The sequence below is a fragment of the Lacerta agilis genome, chromosome 3, assembly GCF_009819535.1.
Source record: "Lacerta agilis isolate rLacAgi1 chromosome 3, rLacAgi1.pri, whole genome shotgun sequence".
Classification (NCBI taxonomy): Eukaryota; Metazoa; Chordata; class Lepidosauria; order Squamata; family Lacertidae; genus Lacerta; species Lacerta agilis.
In genome coordinates this window covers 23,034,304-23,053,187 of record NC_046314.1, presented here as the reverse complement: position 1 = coordinate 23,053,187, position 18,884 = coordinate 23,034,304, and the positions used below count along the sequence as shown (strand labels likewise).

At 44.0% G+C, this 18,884-nt stretch overlaps 1 protein-coding gene across 1 annotated transcript; it reads left to right on the top strand.

Moving 5' to 3' along the window:
- Window positions 1-5,913: 5,913 nt before the first annotated feature.
- On the top strand, window positions 5,914-15,714 carry ALKAL2 (ALK and LTK ligand 2). Its single transcript, XM_033143017.1, has 5 exons — window positions 5,914-6,253; window positions 11,635-11,688; window positions 11,785-11,865; window positions 13,857-13,922; window positions 15,083-15,714. Exons 1-4 carry the CDS (start codon window positions 5,977-5,979, stop codon window positions 13,919-13,921), a joined length of 477 nt encoding a protein of 158 aa, XP_032998908.1. The 5' UTR covers window positions 5,914-5,976; the 3' UTR covers window position 13,922; window positions 15,083-15,714.
- Window positions 15,715-18,884: the final 3,170 nt, after the last annotated feature.

The following is an 18,884-nucleotide window of genomic DNA, read 5'->3' as shown; positions in this document are numbered from 1 at the left end:
AACATTCCTTTATTTCCGGGGGAGGGTGTGTGGAATACCTGCTAGTTCCATTTTACAGGTGGCAAAATGAGCCTGGAAGCAAATAATTAGGAGAATCCGGTGTGTCCACATTGAGGTGGCTTTGCTTTCTTTCCATTTCATTGAAGAACTGTAATCCTGTGTGAATGTTTGACTGTACAGGTGAATAGACCATTCATGTAAGCCATGGGTAGGCAAACTAAGGCCCGGGGGCCAGATCTGGACCAATCACCTTCTCAATCCGGCCCGCGGACGGTCCATGAATCACCGTGTTTTTACACGAGTAGAATGTGTCCCTTTATTTAAAATGCATCTCTGGGTTATTTGTGGGCATAGGAATTTGTTCACCCCCCCCCCAAATATAGTCTGCCCCCCCCCCACAAGGTCTGAGGGACAGTGGACCGGCCCCCTCTTTAAAAAGTTTGCTGACCCCTGACATTGTAAGCAGTTTTTAAAAGCTTGCCACTTTGTAATAGTTCCAAGTGACTGTAAGCTACTTCTGAGCAACTCACCTGTTCAGATTCAGAACTAGTACTTGATTTGACGTCCACTTCACACCTTGAGTGTACACCATATGTACCCATGATTTACACGATCACATTTAAAGGACCCATGCATGTCTGTACACACACACACACACACACACACACACCAATGACTGTGGTTGCCTAATACAAGCTACAGCTGATATGAAATAGGACTAGTCTTGGAAAGAGCCAGGTTCAAATCCTACTCAGCCATGAAGCTCACTGGGTGACCTTAAGCCATTCAACCTCTCACACCTTAACTTATTTTGTAGGGTTCTTGTGAAGGTAAAAATGGGGGAGGGGGAGAGTTACATATTCCATACCCTTTAGCCAGCTTAATTCACTTGTAGTCAAGTCAATAAACAAGGCCAGCCTTTGCATGCTGGACTTTTCATGCTGTTTTATACTGTTTACGTTTGTGTTTTATGGTGCGCTGTGCAAACGGTTGCTTTTTAAAACTGTCTTAAAATTTTGTGGTGTTTTAAAATTTCAACTTTTAAAACTGGGTTTTCTATTGCTATCCTATGCCATGACTGCTGCTTTGCGAGATTCTCCTAAAAAGTAGAGAATAAATAAATGCTCGTGAGAGAAGTGAAGATTTTCATACAGTTCAGTCAGTACGTGTCCCAAACGATGAGGTGCTAGTTTTCCCAGGTCAGTAGTGCAACTTGCGTCTGTGGTGCCATTGTGCCAAAGCATTGGGCCTGAACCATGATATATTATTATTGCTACTACTATTACTATTAATGAGATTTCTATGCCACCCTTCATCCAAAGATGCTTAATTTTTTAGGAAAGGAAATGTGTGTCGGGTTTCAAAGTCCTTTAAGCTCTTATTTTTATCATTAGGTTGTGTAGACAGGTGTGTGGGTCAAGGACAACATGAAATAATTGGGAGCCTGAGGCAAATAATAATATTACCCATCCAAATGGTACCCTGAGGAGGCAGGAGGACAATACCAATCAAGGAATTGCTGTCTTCTAATAGTACCCTTATTGTCTGAGGATGGCCTGTTGTGATTTGTTTGAAGAGAGAAAGGTAAAGAGGTAAAGGGACCCCTGACCATCAGGTCCAGTCGTGTCCGACTCTGGGGTTGCGGCGCTCATCTCGCTCTATAGGCCAAGGGAGCCGGCGTTTGTCCACAGACAGCTTCCGGGTCATGTGGCCAGCATGACAAAGCCGCTTCTGGCGAACCAGAGCAGCGCACGGAAACGCCGTTTACCTTCCCGCTGGAGTGGTCCCTATTTATCTAGTTGCACTTTGATGTGCTTTCGAACTGCTAGGTGGGCAGGAGCTGGGACCGAGCAACGGGAGCTCACCCCGTGGCGGGGATTTGAACCGCCGACCTTCTGATCAACAAGCCCTAGACTCTGTGGTTTAACCCACAGCGCCACTCTGCAAATGCTCTGAATCACTTTGGTTGATTATTACTTCACTTGTTTCTGGATTATTGTCTTATGTTTCCAACTGATCGCAGCCGCTGAACAAAACTGCTGGGGTTTGTGCGCTGTCTACTTCTTGCCCTGCTTGTGGGCTTCCCAGAACCAAGCCCAGTCTGGCCTGTCACTTCTGAAGACAGGCCAGTGGGCACCCAGGGTCCCTTGGTGGCAGTGGGTGCCAACTTGAATAAAATATTGGGGTGAGGGGTGGGGAGGGCAGGTAAGCCCCACCCCACATAATCAATCCATGACACTTTGCACAAACGCCATTGAAACGGCAACGCCCATCAACTTGGGGGGTGGGGCCCCTCAAATATTTTTTTTTTGGGGGGGGGGCTGAATGGACCTCTGCCCCTAGGAGTTGGCTCCTATGCTTGGTAGAATCCAGTCAGAAGAACTGTCTCATGCGACATTTTAAGTGGCAAAGGCTCTCTAGCGTGGTGTCCTCGTTCCATCCGTCGGCCTATGAGGGACCCCCAATCCCACGGCCGCCGCCCGCATGACAGCTCCTGCCACAAGTACGGTAGGGGAAGGAAGGAAGGAAGGAAGGGAAAGTCTCTCTTCTTCTCTCCGACGAGTGGGAACGGCATCGATCTCCCACTTCTCGCTCCGGAAGATTAGATAATGTAAACCAAACCCGCGGCTCCTCGTCTTCGCACCCCGCCCTTTCCCGCCCCACCGAACGCAAAGCGCGCCAGCCCGGGGCGAGCGGCCAAGTCCACGAGCCGCTGCTGGTAATCCCCCCCTCAGCTGGCGGGCAGTGATGCCAGAGAGATGCAGCCGGCCGGGCGGGCCGAGACGAGAAGTGCGCGAGGGAGGCTGCGCGCCCCGAGGAAACGGCGGGAATCGAGCGAGCGGGCCGGGGTTGGGGTGGGTGGTTGGGAAGAGGGGCGAAATGAATATTTCAGGCGGAGTTTCTAATTAAAGAAACTCGGGCTGCTGACCCCCCCCCCTTTCCTTCCTTCCCTCCCTCCTCCCCCCCCCCCTCCCCGCTTGAGCCGGGACTGCTCATTTTACGTCTGCGGGGAGGCAGCATAAGAAGGGACCCGGGCGGGGGAACCGTGAGGGGAGAACTTCAGTGGCTGCGAGGCGAGAAAGCGGCGGCGCTCGAGGGGCTGCAGAGCGGGACTTTGAGGGAGCCGACCGTCCACCCACTTGCAAGTCGATACCGTCTGAGGCGGCAGCCACCTCGCGGATACCCTATATAAGCCTCTATAAAAGCGCGGACATGGAGTAGGTGGAGGGAGACCGGACGGCGTACGCGCCGGGGAAAGGAGGCAGAGCGCGGCGGGAGAAGCAAGGCTCCGGCCGGCGAGGGACACCCCGTCAGGCACACACGCACACCGCCTCAAAGGGCAAACGGAGGCAGGTAATGCTCCCGAGCGCTCAAGGAGCAGGAGACGACAGGGCGGACGCGCCAAATTCAGCCGCTCTCTGGCCAGAGGAGGAGGCGGCGGCGGCGGCGTACTTGCGCTCGGGCATCTCCGGAAGGTGTCGCTCGACTGGCTCGACTCGCAGGCACATCCAGCCGATTCACTTGCTGAGCGGCGAGTGAAGCGAGGGGAGGGAGCCCGAGGCACCAAGCCGCCGCCCGGCAAGGAGGATGGTCGAGCTGAGAGGGCTGTGGTGCCCCGCTCGCCTACCGAGTCTTTGCACGCCGTCTTTCTCGGGGGTGGGGAAGGGAGGAGGAAGAGGAGAAGCCGAGCGCAGCAGCCGCTCTTGGAACGGAGAGAGAGAGGAAAGTCCTAGCCAAAGTTAAAGCGCTTCGTTGAAACCGCCTTGATTTCGACGGATGGAATCTCGGCTCTTCTCTTCGGGAAATCGACAGGGCTGAGAAGTGCAGCGACAGCTCTGGCTGGACTGAGCCGCCTTTTTCGAATGAATGGGTCGCTCTCAGCCAGCCAGATGTTCATACCTCTCTCGCTTTCTCCACGCCGGTCTTGCTCAGTCTGGTGCCTTCCAGATGCGCTGGCTGCAGAGAGTCGCTCGCAGACCTAAGACACCTGGGAGGCACCAGGCTAGAGAAGGCTGCTCTTCCTCGAGCATCCGCAAGCCACGTGGAGGAGGAGGAAGGCGCGCCGGACATAGGAGGACCGAAGAGGCAGGCGCTTCCCACATCCGCCGATGTGCCTGCGTAGGGTTTGGCTTCCGCGGAGAGAGGGGGTTTAGACCAGGCATAGGCAACTTCGGCCCTCCAGGTGTTTTGGGACTACAACTCCCATGATCCCTAGTTAACAGGACCAGTGGTCAGGGATGATGGGAATTGTAGTCCCAAAGCATCTGGAGGGCAGAGGTTGCCTATGCCTGGTTTAGACTGGGTCGAGGCTGGGGGACCTGTGGCCCTCCGGATGTTGCACTCCAGCTCCTATTAGCCCCAGGGATGATGGGTCGAGGGTTCAGCAACATCTGGAGGACCACAAGTTCCCACTCCGCTGGACCAGAGCATCTGAGCCTGCGCGCGCCACTTTGGATTCTCTATGCATGCCCTCGGATGTAAGCATGTAAACACTTGATAAATTACTTGCAGAGCGAAGAGGGAAAACCCCGCCACATTTCCTCATCAGATTACAAATTAGGGGGAGCAAAGAAGCGGCCAAGTTCTTCTCGGATGAAAGCAGCGTGCTGGTTAGCCAAGCGCTTAGACAGTCGTCACTTGCGCCCCCCCCCCTTGCAGAATGCCGTGAAAGCTTGCCAAACTTTTCTAGGCATGACTCTATTTACCTGCCTGGCATTTTGCACTTGCTTCTTGCTCCCCCCCCCCGCCTGCCTCTCCTTACGCAAAAACAGGTTTCCAAGTTTCCAAAAGGAAAAGAGGAGGGAGAAAGGGGGGGGGGCGGCGAAATCCCTCAGGTCCTTTGCTTCTCCTGCGCCTAGTTTGCTTTTCATATAAAGCCACTCCGATCTCCAGTAAAGGGGGGGGGGGGCAAACAAGGCTGTGGGGCAGGCTGCTGACTTGGGAGAGGCTTTGGTGCTAGGCGGGCGGGAGGAACCCATGCGGCCCCAGTTGCTGGACTTCATCCCCCATCACCCCCTGATCATTGGACATGCTGTCTGTGTGACTGATGGGAGTTGGAATCCGACAGTATCTCAAGGGTCCACGCTGGACCTCCTCATCCCTGGTATAAAGGCTCCGGAGTAAAGTGGCACCAGCAGTGGCGTCTCAAGGCGCCCTTTCACCACTCGGTGGCACTGCCTCTGGCTGAGAAGCATTGATTCCCACTTTTGGGGCTTCCCAGTTAGAGAGAGGGGTGAGTAAGCCTTTCCCCTTCGTGCAAGGCTCCCTCGCGTGCCAAACAAGCAAGGAGGAGTTTCATCGCTGGCGCTCAGGTCCTGCATTGGAAGCCGTGCGCTCAGAAGGGTGTTTTCTGCCAAGCTGATCTGAACACTCCAGAAAGCAGCTCCTCTGCAAATCTCTCCTAGCCCTCTGCTGTTTATGGACTCAATGAGGGGATAGGGCTATGCTTCTTCCTTGTTTTCGAAGTGAAAAGTTTATTGATTGATTGATCTCCAGGTCCCAGCCACTACTTTTAAAACCAAAACAAAACCCAAACACCATGTGTTAAAAGGTATTCGACATCCATCTTCTGTCCTAAACAAGCGCTCTTTAACTCCTTGGCACCAAGAGCAGGGCAGTGAGCTCAGTATCAAGCGAGTGAGACGTGAATGCCGCTGGGAAACTCAGTTGCCTTCTTCTTGCTACTAGAATCCTACTTGGCTAAAGAGCAGAGAGAGCTGCACACAGCCAGCAGAGGATCTGGGTCCTCCCCCTCTTTTAAGTAAAAAAAGGGGGGAAGGGGGGCGAGAGAAGGCAGAGGTGTTAGAAAATCTGGGCACTCTCAACTTGAAGGGAGAACAATTGCTTTAACTTGCCACTCACTGTTCGCGTTGATGTGACACCTGGCAGTGACACATATCTCCTTCTCACAGCTGGTTTCAGGTAGTGGACTCGGAAGGTGGCTCCATCTATCCCTCGTTTGCCCTCGGAAGCGCCATGGGCAGATTCCTGAGATCCCCTGCGTTGGTTGGGCTGGTGCTGGCGATGCTTTCAGCGGGACATTGCGAAGAGAGACCCGAATCTAGCGCAGGGCTGAAGGAAAGGCAGAACCTCTTAAACCTGATCATGGAGATCATTCAGGAACTGAAAAAATACCACCTGGAGGAGGACGAGGAGAACGGGGTTCACTACAAACAAGACTATCTTTTGGACCGAAGAAGGGAAGTACCGGTAGTACCCGATTATGGATCTTACTCAGAAGAACAGAGAGTTGGTAAGTCAAAAATACTACATTGTGTTAGAGAAGACAAGTCTGCAACCTGTAACGTTCATTTTTCTTTTTGCGTTAAACTTTACAAAACGGAGAGTTCGGTCATCAAGCTGCTAGTTTGCATCTGAGAAATCTCGGGGTGGGGTGGGGGCTTGCAAATTGCTCCAGTCCTTAATTACAGCGGATTCCTCAATAACCGCTCTGAAGGCAAACGCCAGACTAGCAAAGCTCCCCTCCCGTTGAACGAGGAATAACCATGCTACGTCCTCCTTCGCCGATCGATGGCGCTGAAGAGCAAGTTACAGCATTCAGTAGGTTGAAATCCGAGAAGCATCGTCTAAAGGAGATCACTTTGCGATGTGTGTGCTCCGAGTCCGAGGCTCGCTAACAGTTCCTTGTCTGTTACTATAGTCTAGTCAATTGCAAATCTGAAACTCTCAGAAGTTTCTTTTTAAAAGTTTTCCATAGTTCGAGGGTTCCCGCCTCAATAGACTGGTTTGCATCAGTATAAGGCAACTTCTATGCAAATCTACATTTGATTACTGCTAGTCACTCGGATGTCTCCCACAGGTTTTCTCCTTCTTTAATGTTTCTTTTTTTTCTAGATTTTATCTTGAAGGTTAAGCAAATTTAAATTGCATTGATTTTAATAGATGAGTGAAGTAGTTATACAGTTCTGTATAACAACCGAGAAAAGGGGCCTGAAAAGCACAGGACTGTAACAATATATTAATGAGGAGAAATTTACAATAAAGCAGGAAAAAATATAATTACAAATGCAAAGTATTGTATTGTATTGTATTGTATAAACAGCTGACTGCAGGTGAGTTTTTGGTTGACACCTGGAAAACTCCCTTAGCAACTAAATTGCATTGGTTGAATGAATATTTGTCAGTTTTTCATGGGGATTTTTTTTTTTGAAGTTATCTGAGGGAGATCTTTGAAGCACGTCTGCTATCAGTTGTTTAGAACAGTCTTCAGTACAACAGTGTTTGTGCTATGCAATTCTTTGTAAGCTTCACTGAAATGAACACTTTGCAATTAGAATATTTTGTCATTTTTTTGTAAACTTATTAAGGCTACTTGTAGACATACCTTGAAAGAGTGGCATGACAGGTTTTTCAGCTGCAATGCAAGCTGTACTCCACTCCTCATGCTTTGATTTATCAACCAGAAAACAACCTCCAGCTTGCAAGTACCCTTCCCTGGCTTTGAGACAGCCAACTGTTTTTTGTTGTTGTTGTTGAGTTTTTTTTAGTCCCCTCTAGGTATCCAACTTGTTTATTTGCTGTGGTTGTACATTGTTCAACTCTGAAATCTGCTCAGATAGGGGAGATAGCTTTATGACTGGCATAAGGGCCAACCAATCAGCATTGCACATAGTCCAGCCCTTAAGAGGGAGTTGCTTCATGATTGATACAAGGGCCAGCCCATCAGTGCTGCCCAAAATTGATTTATGCTCTAAACCAGAACAGCAGCTACTCCGCCCCAATTCTCCGAACAAGGCTGTGTATATACATAAGGTATGCAGAAAATATGTGGCAGCATACTCATTGCTGAAATGTAAGCAGTTCTTTCTCTTGCCTGCTACTCTTCAGAAATCAGTGGGGTTTGATAGTGCTTGTACTGGCTGGGTTTGTCTCTGTTGGGTATTGAGAAATGCTATATTTCCATGCCTGTGTTTTTGACACCATAAACATGTTTCTGGGGAAAGGTCTTACCAATGGCAAAATTTCACTTTAAGAACTATCTGTTTCCTGGACCAGAAATCAGGACTAGTTGCAGACTAAAAAAATAGCCAATTTTAGTAGTGTTTATATCACTGGAACTTTAATTGTTTAAAATCATACTATTTGGCTTAGCTGGCTGCTAGTTACTCCGAAACAGCAATTCTTTGTAGGGGATTAATTTTGCAGTAAATTATTTCAGAAATTTGGCTTTAGATAATTAGGCTACAGTTCTGTGTGTACTTTCCTGGGGGTAAGTGCCATTGAATTCACAGGATTGCACTGTGAAATCTTATGTGTAATAATAAAAGATTTGCAGATTGTACATGGAAGTCACTTGAAAGTGGGAATTTAGGCTTATCATAAATACCTGCCAATTAGAGCAAATATAGTTGATCTGCTGGATCCTGTTTAGGAGGCACCTTAAAGGAATGCGGAAGATTTAGACCACCCCCCATGGGTGGCACTGAATTGCTCCCCCTCTGCAAGTAAATGGCTATAAAGCACAACAGGAAAAGAAAGGGGGAAGATTCCAAAAGGCTGAAAAAAGTTATGTACTGAAAAACACCCCAAGTTCTGATGCATCTAGAACTTGGGAAGTTTTCCTTGAAAGAGTAATTGTTGTTGACAAAGTGCGAGTTCCTACAGAGAGTTCTCACTAAGCGCAGTACTCAAGTATACCATTGCTATTGAGAAATAATAACCAGGCAGTGGGCGCTAAAATTTTCAGAAAGTGAAATTTCACTTGCAAGTGTTCCGCATGCCTGTGAAGCAAAAGTGGCTACTAGTTTGAATTTGTGCCTGGTGGTCACCATTTAAAATTCCCTACAGTGCAACGCTCCAGAGCACCTGGCAAATTCTGCATCATTGCATTATGAGAAATATAAAATGGCAGCTGTCCAGTACTGATCAGAATCAAACAAATGCTCACCTCTCCTAGGAAACCCACAATCACCCATACAATCGCTTAAGTGGCATTGGCACTAATACAACCTAATCGGTGGCAGCTACTGCAGGAGGTCCAGGCAAGGTAAACATCAGCACCACTGGTCTCTCTCAGAGTGTATAAGCTCCAGCATCTGACCAAGTGTGCTGGATGTAGACTTGTTAACTGAATCAGTTAGCTGAATCCGGCCTATTATGTAGAAGAAGCCTGTAAAATTCTAGGATTTATTGCTTATTGTGCTGGATATAGGTCAGAGCGTTGGTCTCTCTGCTACATGGAAAACACCCCTTCACACAGTAAGCTGGCACATCAAGAACAGTCATCTAAATTTCTCCCTCTACAAGATTTTTCTTTTCTTTTGGCATGCAGGCAGATAAATGAGTTTAACTATATAGAGGAGCACTCAAAAATATGACTCCAGCTGCAGTTTGAAATCAGTCTGCATCAGCCTTCCCTAACATGGTGCTATTCATGTTTTGGACAACTTTTGTGAGGAATGTGTTAGAAACAGATTTCACACTGAAAACCTGCCTAACTAATGGCTTGAGCTTGATGTAGAACCACTGTGCAGCACTTTATGGGAGCACAACAGCTGAAGTAGAACCTGTTCTAATCAAAATAAAACTGTGCTGAAGCAACTTGCCAACTTCTGAAAGGCTTTTTCCCAGCAGTCTCGCTATCATTGCAAGGAACTACTGGCCACAACTCTTCCTATCAATCATCTAACTGCCTGACTGTCCCCTGAGGGATGTTTGAAAGAAACATCTAAGCTTTTAATGTGGCATATGGCACAATTAGGTCAAGTATTATAAGGTCAATTCAACTGAGCTTGACTATGCTTAGAAGTAAATAAGTGGTGCATTTCGAGAATGTCTAAAACTTACCAGTGAATCAGATCTGGTTGGAAGTATGGTAGTTCTGACTTTAAATGCAATAAAGAGGTCCCAAGGGGATTCAAAGGCCACTTAGGCATTCATTTTTGGTAAGAAAAAAGTGCAGCGTTTCATGTGCAATCAACAAGTTAAGTAACAAAAAGCAATAAAAGATGACACTAAATCAAGGAGACAGCCACAAGAAGCTAAAGAGGATTTAAATAAACTAGTTGCATTCCCCTCCGTTTAATACAAGACGTGGGAAAAGCAAACCACATGAGTAAGAAGCAATTAGATTATGTTGTTCTCCCTTACAATACTGTGACTACATTTCCTGAAAATATGCTCCTGTCCTGGATAATGAAATGCAATTATTTGAGAGGAATTGAGCTTAGGAACTAAATAGAACACTACAGATTCTGTTATTCCAAACTCCAGGTTCTTCATTATTGGTGTCTATACTTCTGTATAAGTAAGTATATGTGTGAAGCCACATATATATGTGTGTGTGTAAAACCATATAATGCAAAATTATTTGTTAACATGAACATGGAACAACAGCTAGCCTCTCAGATGTCAGCAGATTTGCATGTTTTCCTGACACTCCCATTAATCATCACATACCTAAGCAGTGGCACCTGTGTTTCAACAGCTCAACTCAGATGCACAAACATGGTGCAGTTTGAATGTCTAGGAAGTTGACTCGGAAACGACAACTAAACCAGAATGCAGCAGCTAGACTGGTGACTGGGAGTGGCTGCCAGGACCATATCACTCTGGTCCTAAAGGATCTTCATTGGCTCCCAGTATGTTTCCGAGCACATTTCCAACTGTTGGTTCAGACCTTTAAAGCCCTACACGGCCTCAGCCCTGTATACCTGAGGGAGCGCCTCCACTCCCATTGTCCAGCTCCGGGGGCCTTCTGGCGGTTCCCTCACTGCAAGAAGTTACAGGGAACCAGGCAGAAGGCCTACTCGGTAGTGGCACCCGCCCTGTGGAACTCCCTCCTGTCAGATGTCAAACAGATAAACAACTATATGATTTTTAAGAACACATCTGAAGGCAGCCCTGTATAGGGAAGTTTTAAATATTTGGTGTTTTATTGTGTTTTTATATTCTGCTGGAAACTGCCCTGAGTGGCTGGGGCAACCCAGTCAGATGGGTGGAAGAATAATAATGATAATAATAATAATATTAGGTGTTATGCAAACTAACAAAAGATGTTCATGGGCTTGGAATTCCAAAATGTAGGGCAAATTCATATTATTCAGTTAAGCTGCCCTGTTTCCTCCCCCAATTACATCAGAAGAGCTAAGCCAGGAGCAGCTAGAAGAGCCATGGCATTCTTTCTTGTGAAGAAAGAGATGGGCAGCCAGAGTGGAATCCAATATACCACTAAATCTCTTAAAACTTGTACATACAAGAGCTGCCTAGAAGCGAGAAACATTTACATTTGGAGTAGGATAGAAGCTGACTGCTTTTGCTCAAAAGCCACCCCACTTGTTTCCAATGGCACTTGCTTCCCAGAATTGTGAACAAAATTAAATTCAATCCCAGCTGTCTTTACTCAAAATGTTACTGGTTTCAGTGGGCGTTAAATGCTATAAACACTTGCTTAGGTGTATCTAGGTGGGTTTTTTTTTTAAGAACATGAGAATTTTAGAACATGAGAACTTTACAAAGGGCAAATAATGAGCCTACACTTGGTTTTTAAGATCCATGAAAATGTCATTGCCCTTTTCAACCAGCTTAACATCTTAAAATGAAAAACCTCTAGAAGCTAAATGTACAGAACATGAGTGATGATTATGTTACAGTGTCCTTCATTCCTTTTAACAGAAATAGTTCCTAGAGATCTGAGAATGAAAGACAAGTTTTTAAACCATTTAACAGGTAAGCAGAATTTAACATTCTAACATGGTATTTTTGCCCGTAATTATCCTCTTATGGTACTAATTCAACTGACCCACTGCTTCTTTTCTCCCCCAGGTCATCTTTATTTTGGTCCAAAATGCACTAAACACTTTCATAGACTTTACCATCATACAAGAGACTGCACCATTCCTGCATGTAAGTGCTGTCACCCAAGAATCCATTGCCAGACATTTAATTTAGTTGCATTTAATAAAGAGCCATCTTCCAATGTAATTATTATTTGGTTTATTTAAGGAGTTTGTGGAATTACAGTAATTAAACAGACTGCTGTACAGAGAGACTCAAATGTAAATATTCAGGGATGTACTCAACTTGCTTTTACTCAAGAGTATATGCACTGAAGTAATGGACATAAGCTAGTCATGGTTATTAATTTCAATGGGTTAGTTGAAGACAACCAGCAGTACCTATAAGTGGGACCAAGCAATTAAACAGTTCCCACCCAGCTGGTTTTATCCTGTTGCACATCACTGCTTGGGCTGCTGATTAGTTTCTCAACAGATAGCTGATAGATTATATTAGTGTGATATAGGGAGGAGTACTTAATGGTGCATCTTTAATGTCTGTTCTCCCAGTAGCCTTAGCCTGACTTGGCAGCAATTAAAAATCTTGACTCACATTTTGATTGTTTATTCTTGGCAACTGAGCATAAAAAAACTACTTGCATGTGCAAGTCAGACACATGTCACTTGCTGTATTAGAGAAAATTACTAATTCTGCTGCCAATCACAGAATAATTAATTCCCTTACTAGATTAACTTTGTTTTTGTAGTGTCCAAAAACCATAAAAGCAGGGCTTTTACACACACGTTAATGTTTTGGCCTTCAAATTGGTTGCAGAACGATTTAACTCAAATGTGAAGGCTCCTGAAATAGTTTTTCAAGCTAAAATTGACTACCTGAATAAATTTTGCAGGTATACATCTTCCATAAGCTTAGTAGTTTGATAAGCAGCCTAAAAGTTTGATCCTTGTCATTCGATTTTACGAAGTCCAGAGGTTTCACACATTGCTCACCTTCAGACAGTAATATGAACAAGCCTTTTCTCTGCACATGCAGTTTCTGGATGCAAGGTTCTAATTAACCAAAACAAAATAGAAAATTCTTTCCAGTAGCACCTTAGAGACCAACTGAGTTTGTTCTTGGTATGAGCTTTCGTGTGCATGCACACTTCTTCAGATACACTGAAGAATTAACCAGTTTTCCATTTCATACTATGCTCACCAACTTTGGAACAAGTCATGATATTAAGCCATGGTTTAAAGCTGAGATATCATAGCTCAGATGAAATGAGAAACTGCAATTAAGACTTTCTGATTTGCTTGCTCACATCCGAAAGGGAGGAGCAAAGGGCCTGTAGGCACAGATCAAATCCTTGCTCATATCTTGATTTATTAACCTAGAGATACGATTATCTTACTGTGGCCATTTCATTGTCCCATATTCAAGCTTTCCACCAAGTGTACATGTCATATGAGCTGGGACCAATCCTGACTGATATATATACTGCACAGGTATAATGGCAGGTACAAGTTGGCAATATTCACATTACATTTTTGTACACACAACTAAAATGTAATCTGTGGCTCAAAGAAAGGGCAAGAAATTCAAACTGAAGATGAACAGTGCTCTAGTTTTTATCCCCTTCCAGTTTTCAGCTTCAGATTATTATCAGTCTTTGCTAGTTCATTGTTAGTAGAAAATGAGAATTTTAATTTTATGGAATGAACACCACAATTTTATTTGCTATCCTGCATACCTAACCTGTCCAGGCATGCATTGCAACTATTTCTCCTGCACGTATTCATAGCCACGGTAGCTAGCTGTTTACACGTGCACATCCATTTCTTCTTGAGAGGTGCTTTCTTCCAGGCCAGTCTGCATAGCATTATACATGCAACAGCAAATAAAATCCATTTAAAAACTATTTTTTAAAAAAATCTCATTTATACAGCCAACTTTTTAAGCAAAGAATTCAAACTTATAACTTAAAAATGAATGGTTTCAAAATGAATTGCAGTAGGCTTGCAGTTCCTTGTGTAACCTTACAATAAGAAACTTTAAAAAAAAAAACCTCAAGTTTTGCTGCGTTGTTTGTTAACTTCTATTTATGATCTTTTCACTAGACTATAAAAGATGTGCCAGACTTCTTACTCGGTTGGCAGTAAGTCCAATGTGCTCGGAAGGATAAGGTAAGCTTTTTGAAAGGACCAATTGCACACTGCCTGTATATGCATGGCAACATCACAATTGTGGATTAGATACAATTAATGAGCATTGCGCAATAGCTCTTTGGAGAAGGTATTCCCCTTTCAGAGAGAATGACACAACGCCCTTCACTCGGCAAAATACCAGCCATAAATAAAAGGATACCCCTACCGGAAAGCAGCATAAAGACTCTCAGACATCAAGGGTGAATTCATAGCTGTATGCAGTTAGCAGATAGTGAAACAAAGCACATCAGGCACAGCCAATTTTCAGGGGCTGAGTCAGCATCCGTTTCTATGTATTGACACTGGGTCTCTATTTAAAGTTACAGGTTAATTATGCTATATTTGAATGCAGCTTAAAAATATACATGTAGGAGTGATTAATGTATCTATGATACAGTTAGAATGTAGTTGAAGCATGAACAAACATTATGCGCATTCAGCTGAATCTGTCTCCAAAACTGCACATTTATATTTCACTGAAATACCAACTTAACAACAGTAAGCAATATCAGGAATTAAAACCAATTCATTTCTCTTGGAATCAACACTGAGATTAAGATCCTTTTCAGCCCTTGTGAATAAAATATTGTAGAACAAAACAAATTGTACTTTGGGGGTGAAGCTCAATATTATTTACACTTTACTTGACTTTTCTTACTTTTTATGATAAAGCCATTAAAAAAAATTATGTTGTAGTCAGTCCTCAAACATTAGAACCACCAACATCTCATATAGCAGGCATCCCCAAACTCGGCCCTCCAGATGTTTTGGGACTACAACCCCCATCATCTCTAGCTAATAGGACCAGTGGTCAGGGATGATGGGAATTGTAGTCCCAAAACATCTGGAGGGCCGGGTTTGGGGATGCCTGTCATATAAGAATGATTGCCACAAGTAGGGAAATCAGTGTATTTAAGAAGTAAAAATATAGTGTAGTCCTTGGAGTATCCAAAAGCTGGTGCTCATGAACTGTGAAGGCTTTCTCTCACTTACCTAAATCCCCATCCCTTGATAGCAAATGGTAACCGACCCATTATGTCAGATTGTGCAGCAAAAACAAAAAGTGAAATATTTTGCTCTCTTGAAAACCGAGAAACTAATATTTTGTGGTGTGCGGTGTTGTCTTGTCTTTGCTTCAGATGTTACTACTATCAAGGGAAAAAGCTATTATCAAGAACCAAGAGAAGTGCCTTGGAAACCAACAGGGAAATTGAACTTACCATCTTTGTAACATATTCCATTGTGAACAAGAGATTTATTTTTGCAAGTTGATAGACTACTTCCCATAAAATCTTTAAACATGTGTTTTCTATTCTGTCACCACTGTTTACAGATACACAATTTTTTTCCGGTAGTTTTTCCTACCATAACAATTTAAAATGTTTCATACTTTGAAGCCACCCTATATCAGAAGTGTTGCATTGCCAAAAAAAATCAGTGAATTATCAACCTCCCAAGTAAGAACATGTTTCATTTAGAGACGTCATGGGACACTTTCAAGGAAGCCTTCCTGTGGAGAAGGTTACCTTTCTTGCTTATGCAATTCGAAGTGTTTGGTTACAAATGTTTCATAAATCTGTTGTGGTGTACTCTTACCGAGTGCAAACTGCATGCCATGTGGAAGAGACAAACATGTTTTAAGTAAAACTTGGATTCTGCATCCACTCAAATGCCATCCGTTTCCTGTACAATAGAGGTATGAACATTCCAGCTAAATGTGCAATATGTAAATACTGTAAATAACATACGTAATAAAGTGTTGGGTTTATAACTTGGCTCTTCATCATTATTCTTCTTCCTACTTGTAGAATTGCACTACTTGTAGTACTTAAGATGGGAAAGAATTGCACTAGACCAAAGACATCAAATTCCTTTTCAAAGTGGTAATGTTTCATGTGATGAGAGATGGAACACGCCCCAAGGTGGGCTAACAGCATCCTTGCAAACAGTTCATTCAGAATGGTAACCCACCCATGATTCTACTTGCCTGTGCCACCACCTTTCCCATCCTGCCAAGTCACCATTATCAGGGCTTATTAAAACAGTCATCTCTATCCAATTCAATACTGTAGCTATAATTAATGGAAATAAGGTAAATGTTGCTATTGTCCCTCCTCTCTAAGTGCTGCCTTGCGGTCCAGTCAATATGAAACATTCATTTCCATATACCTGCAACACCTGAAGGCTTTCCCTTTAAATGGAAGTTTGAAAGTAACCACAGAAAAGTGTTCCATGAGTATCAGGATCGGAGATTAAGAAGCCACTTGTATTTCATGCAGTTTTTTTTTTTAAATAACAACAAGCTGTACTCAAAGTAATTAGCTACATTATGAAACTAAGGCAATGAAAACATTACAAGGATCAATATAGCTAAGCTGATCTTTTCCCTATTTTATTTGCTCTTGTATTTTCAAGTCAATTACTATGACAGTTAATTTTAGTACGGCTGTAAACTTTACAGGAATAAAACTTAACGTTTTTATCAAAACAAAAATATATTCCTAGCAACACTTGAGAATAGCCTATTAAAATAAATTATAGCTATTTGCCTCTGCATTTCCTATGACATTTTAAATCAATAGCTATGGAGTTTTGCATGCAAAGAAATTCAACTGGGTGCATTTTAAATTCAGATACCTTATCTGAAGAAGTGTGCATGCACACGAAAGCTTATACCCAGATCAAACTTAGTTGGTCTCTAAGGTGCCACTGGACAATTTTTTATTTTGACGGCGTCAGACCAACATGGATACCTACCTGAATCTAGATGCTTTAAAGAAAGTTTGCCCTCAACACTCAGTAAAAGTGGTGCAGTATTATCTAGTAGCAGCATTAAACCTCACTGCCCATGCTAGTCCTTAACCCTGAACACAACATGCCAGTCCAGCAGCATCAACAGGAAGTTGATTCGTGCTGCTCCAAAATCTACTAGCCTCACTTCTTTCAGGGTTTGCAGCATGCAGGCTATTCAAGCTCAGCTTCCCTTTGAAGGCTCAAGACCCACAATACCTTAAGGACAGCCTCTCCCCATTTAAACCAACCAGGACTCTGCATTCATCATCTGAGGCCCTTATTCATGTGCCTTCTCCACATGAGGTCCGGAGGGTGGCAACATGAGAAGTGGCCTTTTCTGCAGTGGTTTCCCTTTTTGTGGAACGCTCTCCCCAGGGAGGTTTGTCTGGCATCCTCTTTATATTTCTTCAAGTGCCAGGCGAAAAACATTCCTCTTCAATCAGGCCTTTGGCTCTTTAATATTCTACAGCCTTTTAAATGTGTCTGTGGGAGGGGGGGGTATTGTTTTTCTGTTTCTAACTATTTATTTGCATTTTTATCTCATGAACAGCCCTGAGATTGTATGATGGCGGGTGGTATATAAATCTAATCAATAAGATAAACTAATAAATAAATACTGCAAATGTGCTTGGGACATGAGAAGCAATAGGCGAGAGGGGAAATGCTAGTGTCTTCATGTGTACACACAGCGCAAAATACTCCAATAACCACTGTTTACAGCAACACTCAGCCAAAGGAATTATTATGACAACTTCCTATTTTCTTGTCTGCAGCTTGTATTTATTAATTCTGCTAAGTGGGAAGATAAAGATCTTGGCAAACATTTTTTTATAATTGGCTGTTTAAAAGATAAGACAGCCTGCCATGCATTATTACACTGCATGGTTTGACACCAAGCAGACCAAGAATAGCGCACACATTCAACTATTTACAAATAGACATTTATTCATGTCAACACCCTTCAGCATGTGCTTTATGTTATATGTTGAGCTATTTATTACCCATAGGAGTTTTGCACTCAATAGCGTCCTTTACTAGAAGCAGTAAAGCACACTTGTGGCACGCTATGGATTCTGCTGCTTGCTTCTGGGTAGCAGAAGCTTTTCTTTGGCTCAGTTTTGAAGCAGCAATAATGAAATGCTCTTAAAAGGAAGGGGAGGGCAAGAGAGAAGCTAAGCAATGCCAACTCGGGAGTCACGTATTGTCATCACGCCCAGACATTTTAAGAAATAGGCTGGGATCAAGGATTTAGTTATCTTTCCGCATCCCATGGTCTAGCTAGCTCTTCTAAGCCAAGTTGCAATCAACGCAGGCAAAGGTATGGCACACCATAAAAGGATTCTACCCATATGCTCTCTGTACTGCTCTGCACCATGAGGAACTGAACCTCAAAGAGGTGATAAGAAGGACACAGTCACGAAAGACAGTTATTTACAAGAAGATGGGAGAAGAGTATTGAAGGCACCCTATAACCAATTTAGGAAGAAATGCTCCAGGAGTATAAGTATCTGGTGAAGCTACTTGAAAGCCAAGGAGGATGTGTTTGATATGATGGGAAAGAAGAGCATGATGGAGGCACATAGAAGTTCTAGCATGAGGATATTCAGGAAAGGCATCACAGTTATGAGAGACAGGAGGGTGTAGACACAAAATATATAACTTTTTTAAAAGTGGTGAATATGTTTGTGATCTATAGAACGTTTACCAGTGGCTGGGGAAACCCAGCCAGATGGGCAGTATAAAATTATAATGATTATGATTACCATGAAAATGATAAAAGAGCATTTCAAAAGGAAATCTCGCTTATAGACATGTAAGGGAATTCCCATGAAGCAGAGGAGAGCAGTCCTAGTTCTTAATGAGGCAATTTTGTTGTTGTTTGTTGTTTAGTCGTGTCCAACTCTTCGTGACCCCATGGACCAGAGCGCACCAGGCACTCCTGTCTTCCACTGCCTCCCACAGTTTGATCAGACTCATGTTGGTAGCTTCGAGAACACTGTCCAACCATCTCATCCTCTGTCGTCCGTTTCTCCTTGTGCCCTCCATCTTTCCCAACATCAGGGTCTTTTCCAGGGAGTCTTCTCTTCTCATGAGGTGGCCAAAGCATTGGAGCCTCAGCTTCAGGATCTGTTCTTCCAGTGAGCACTC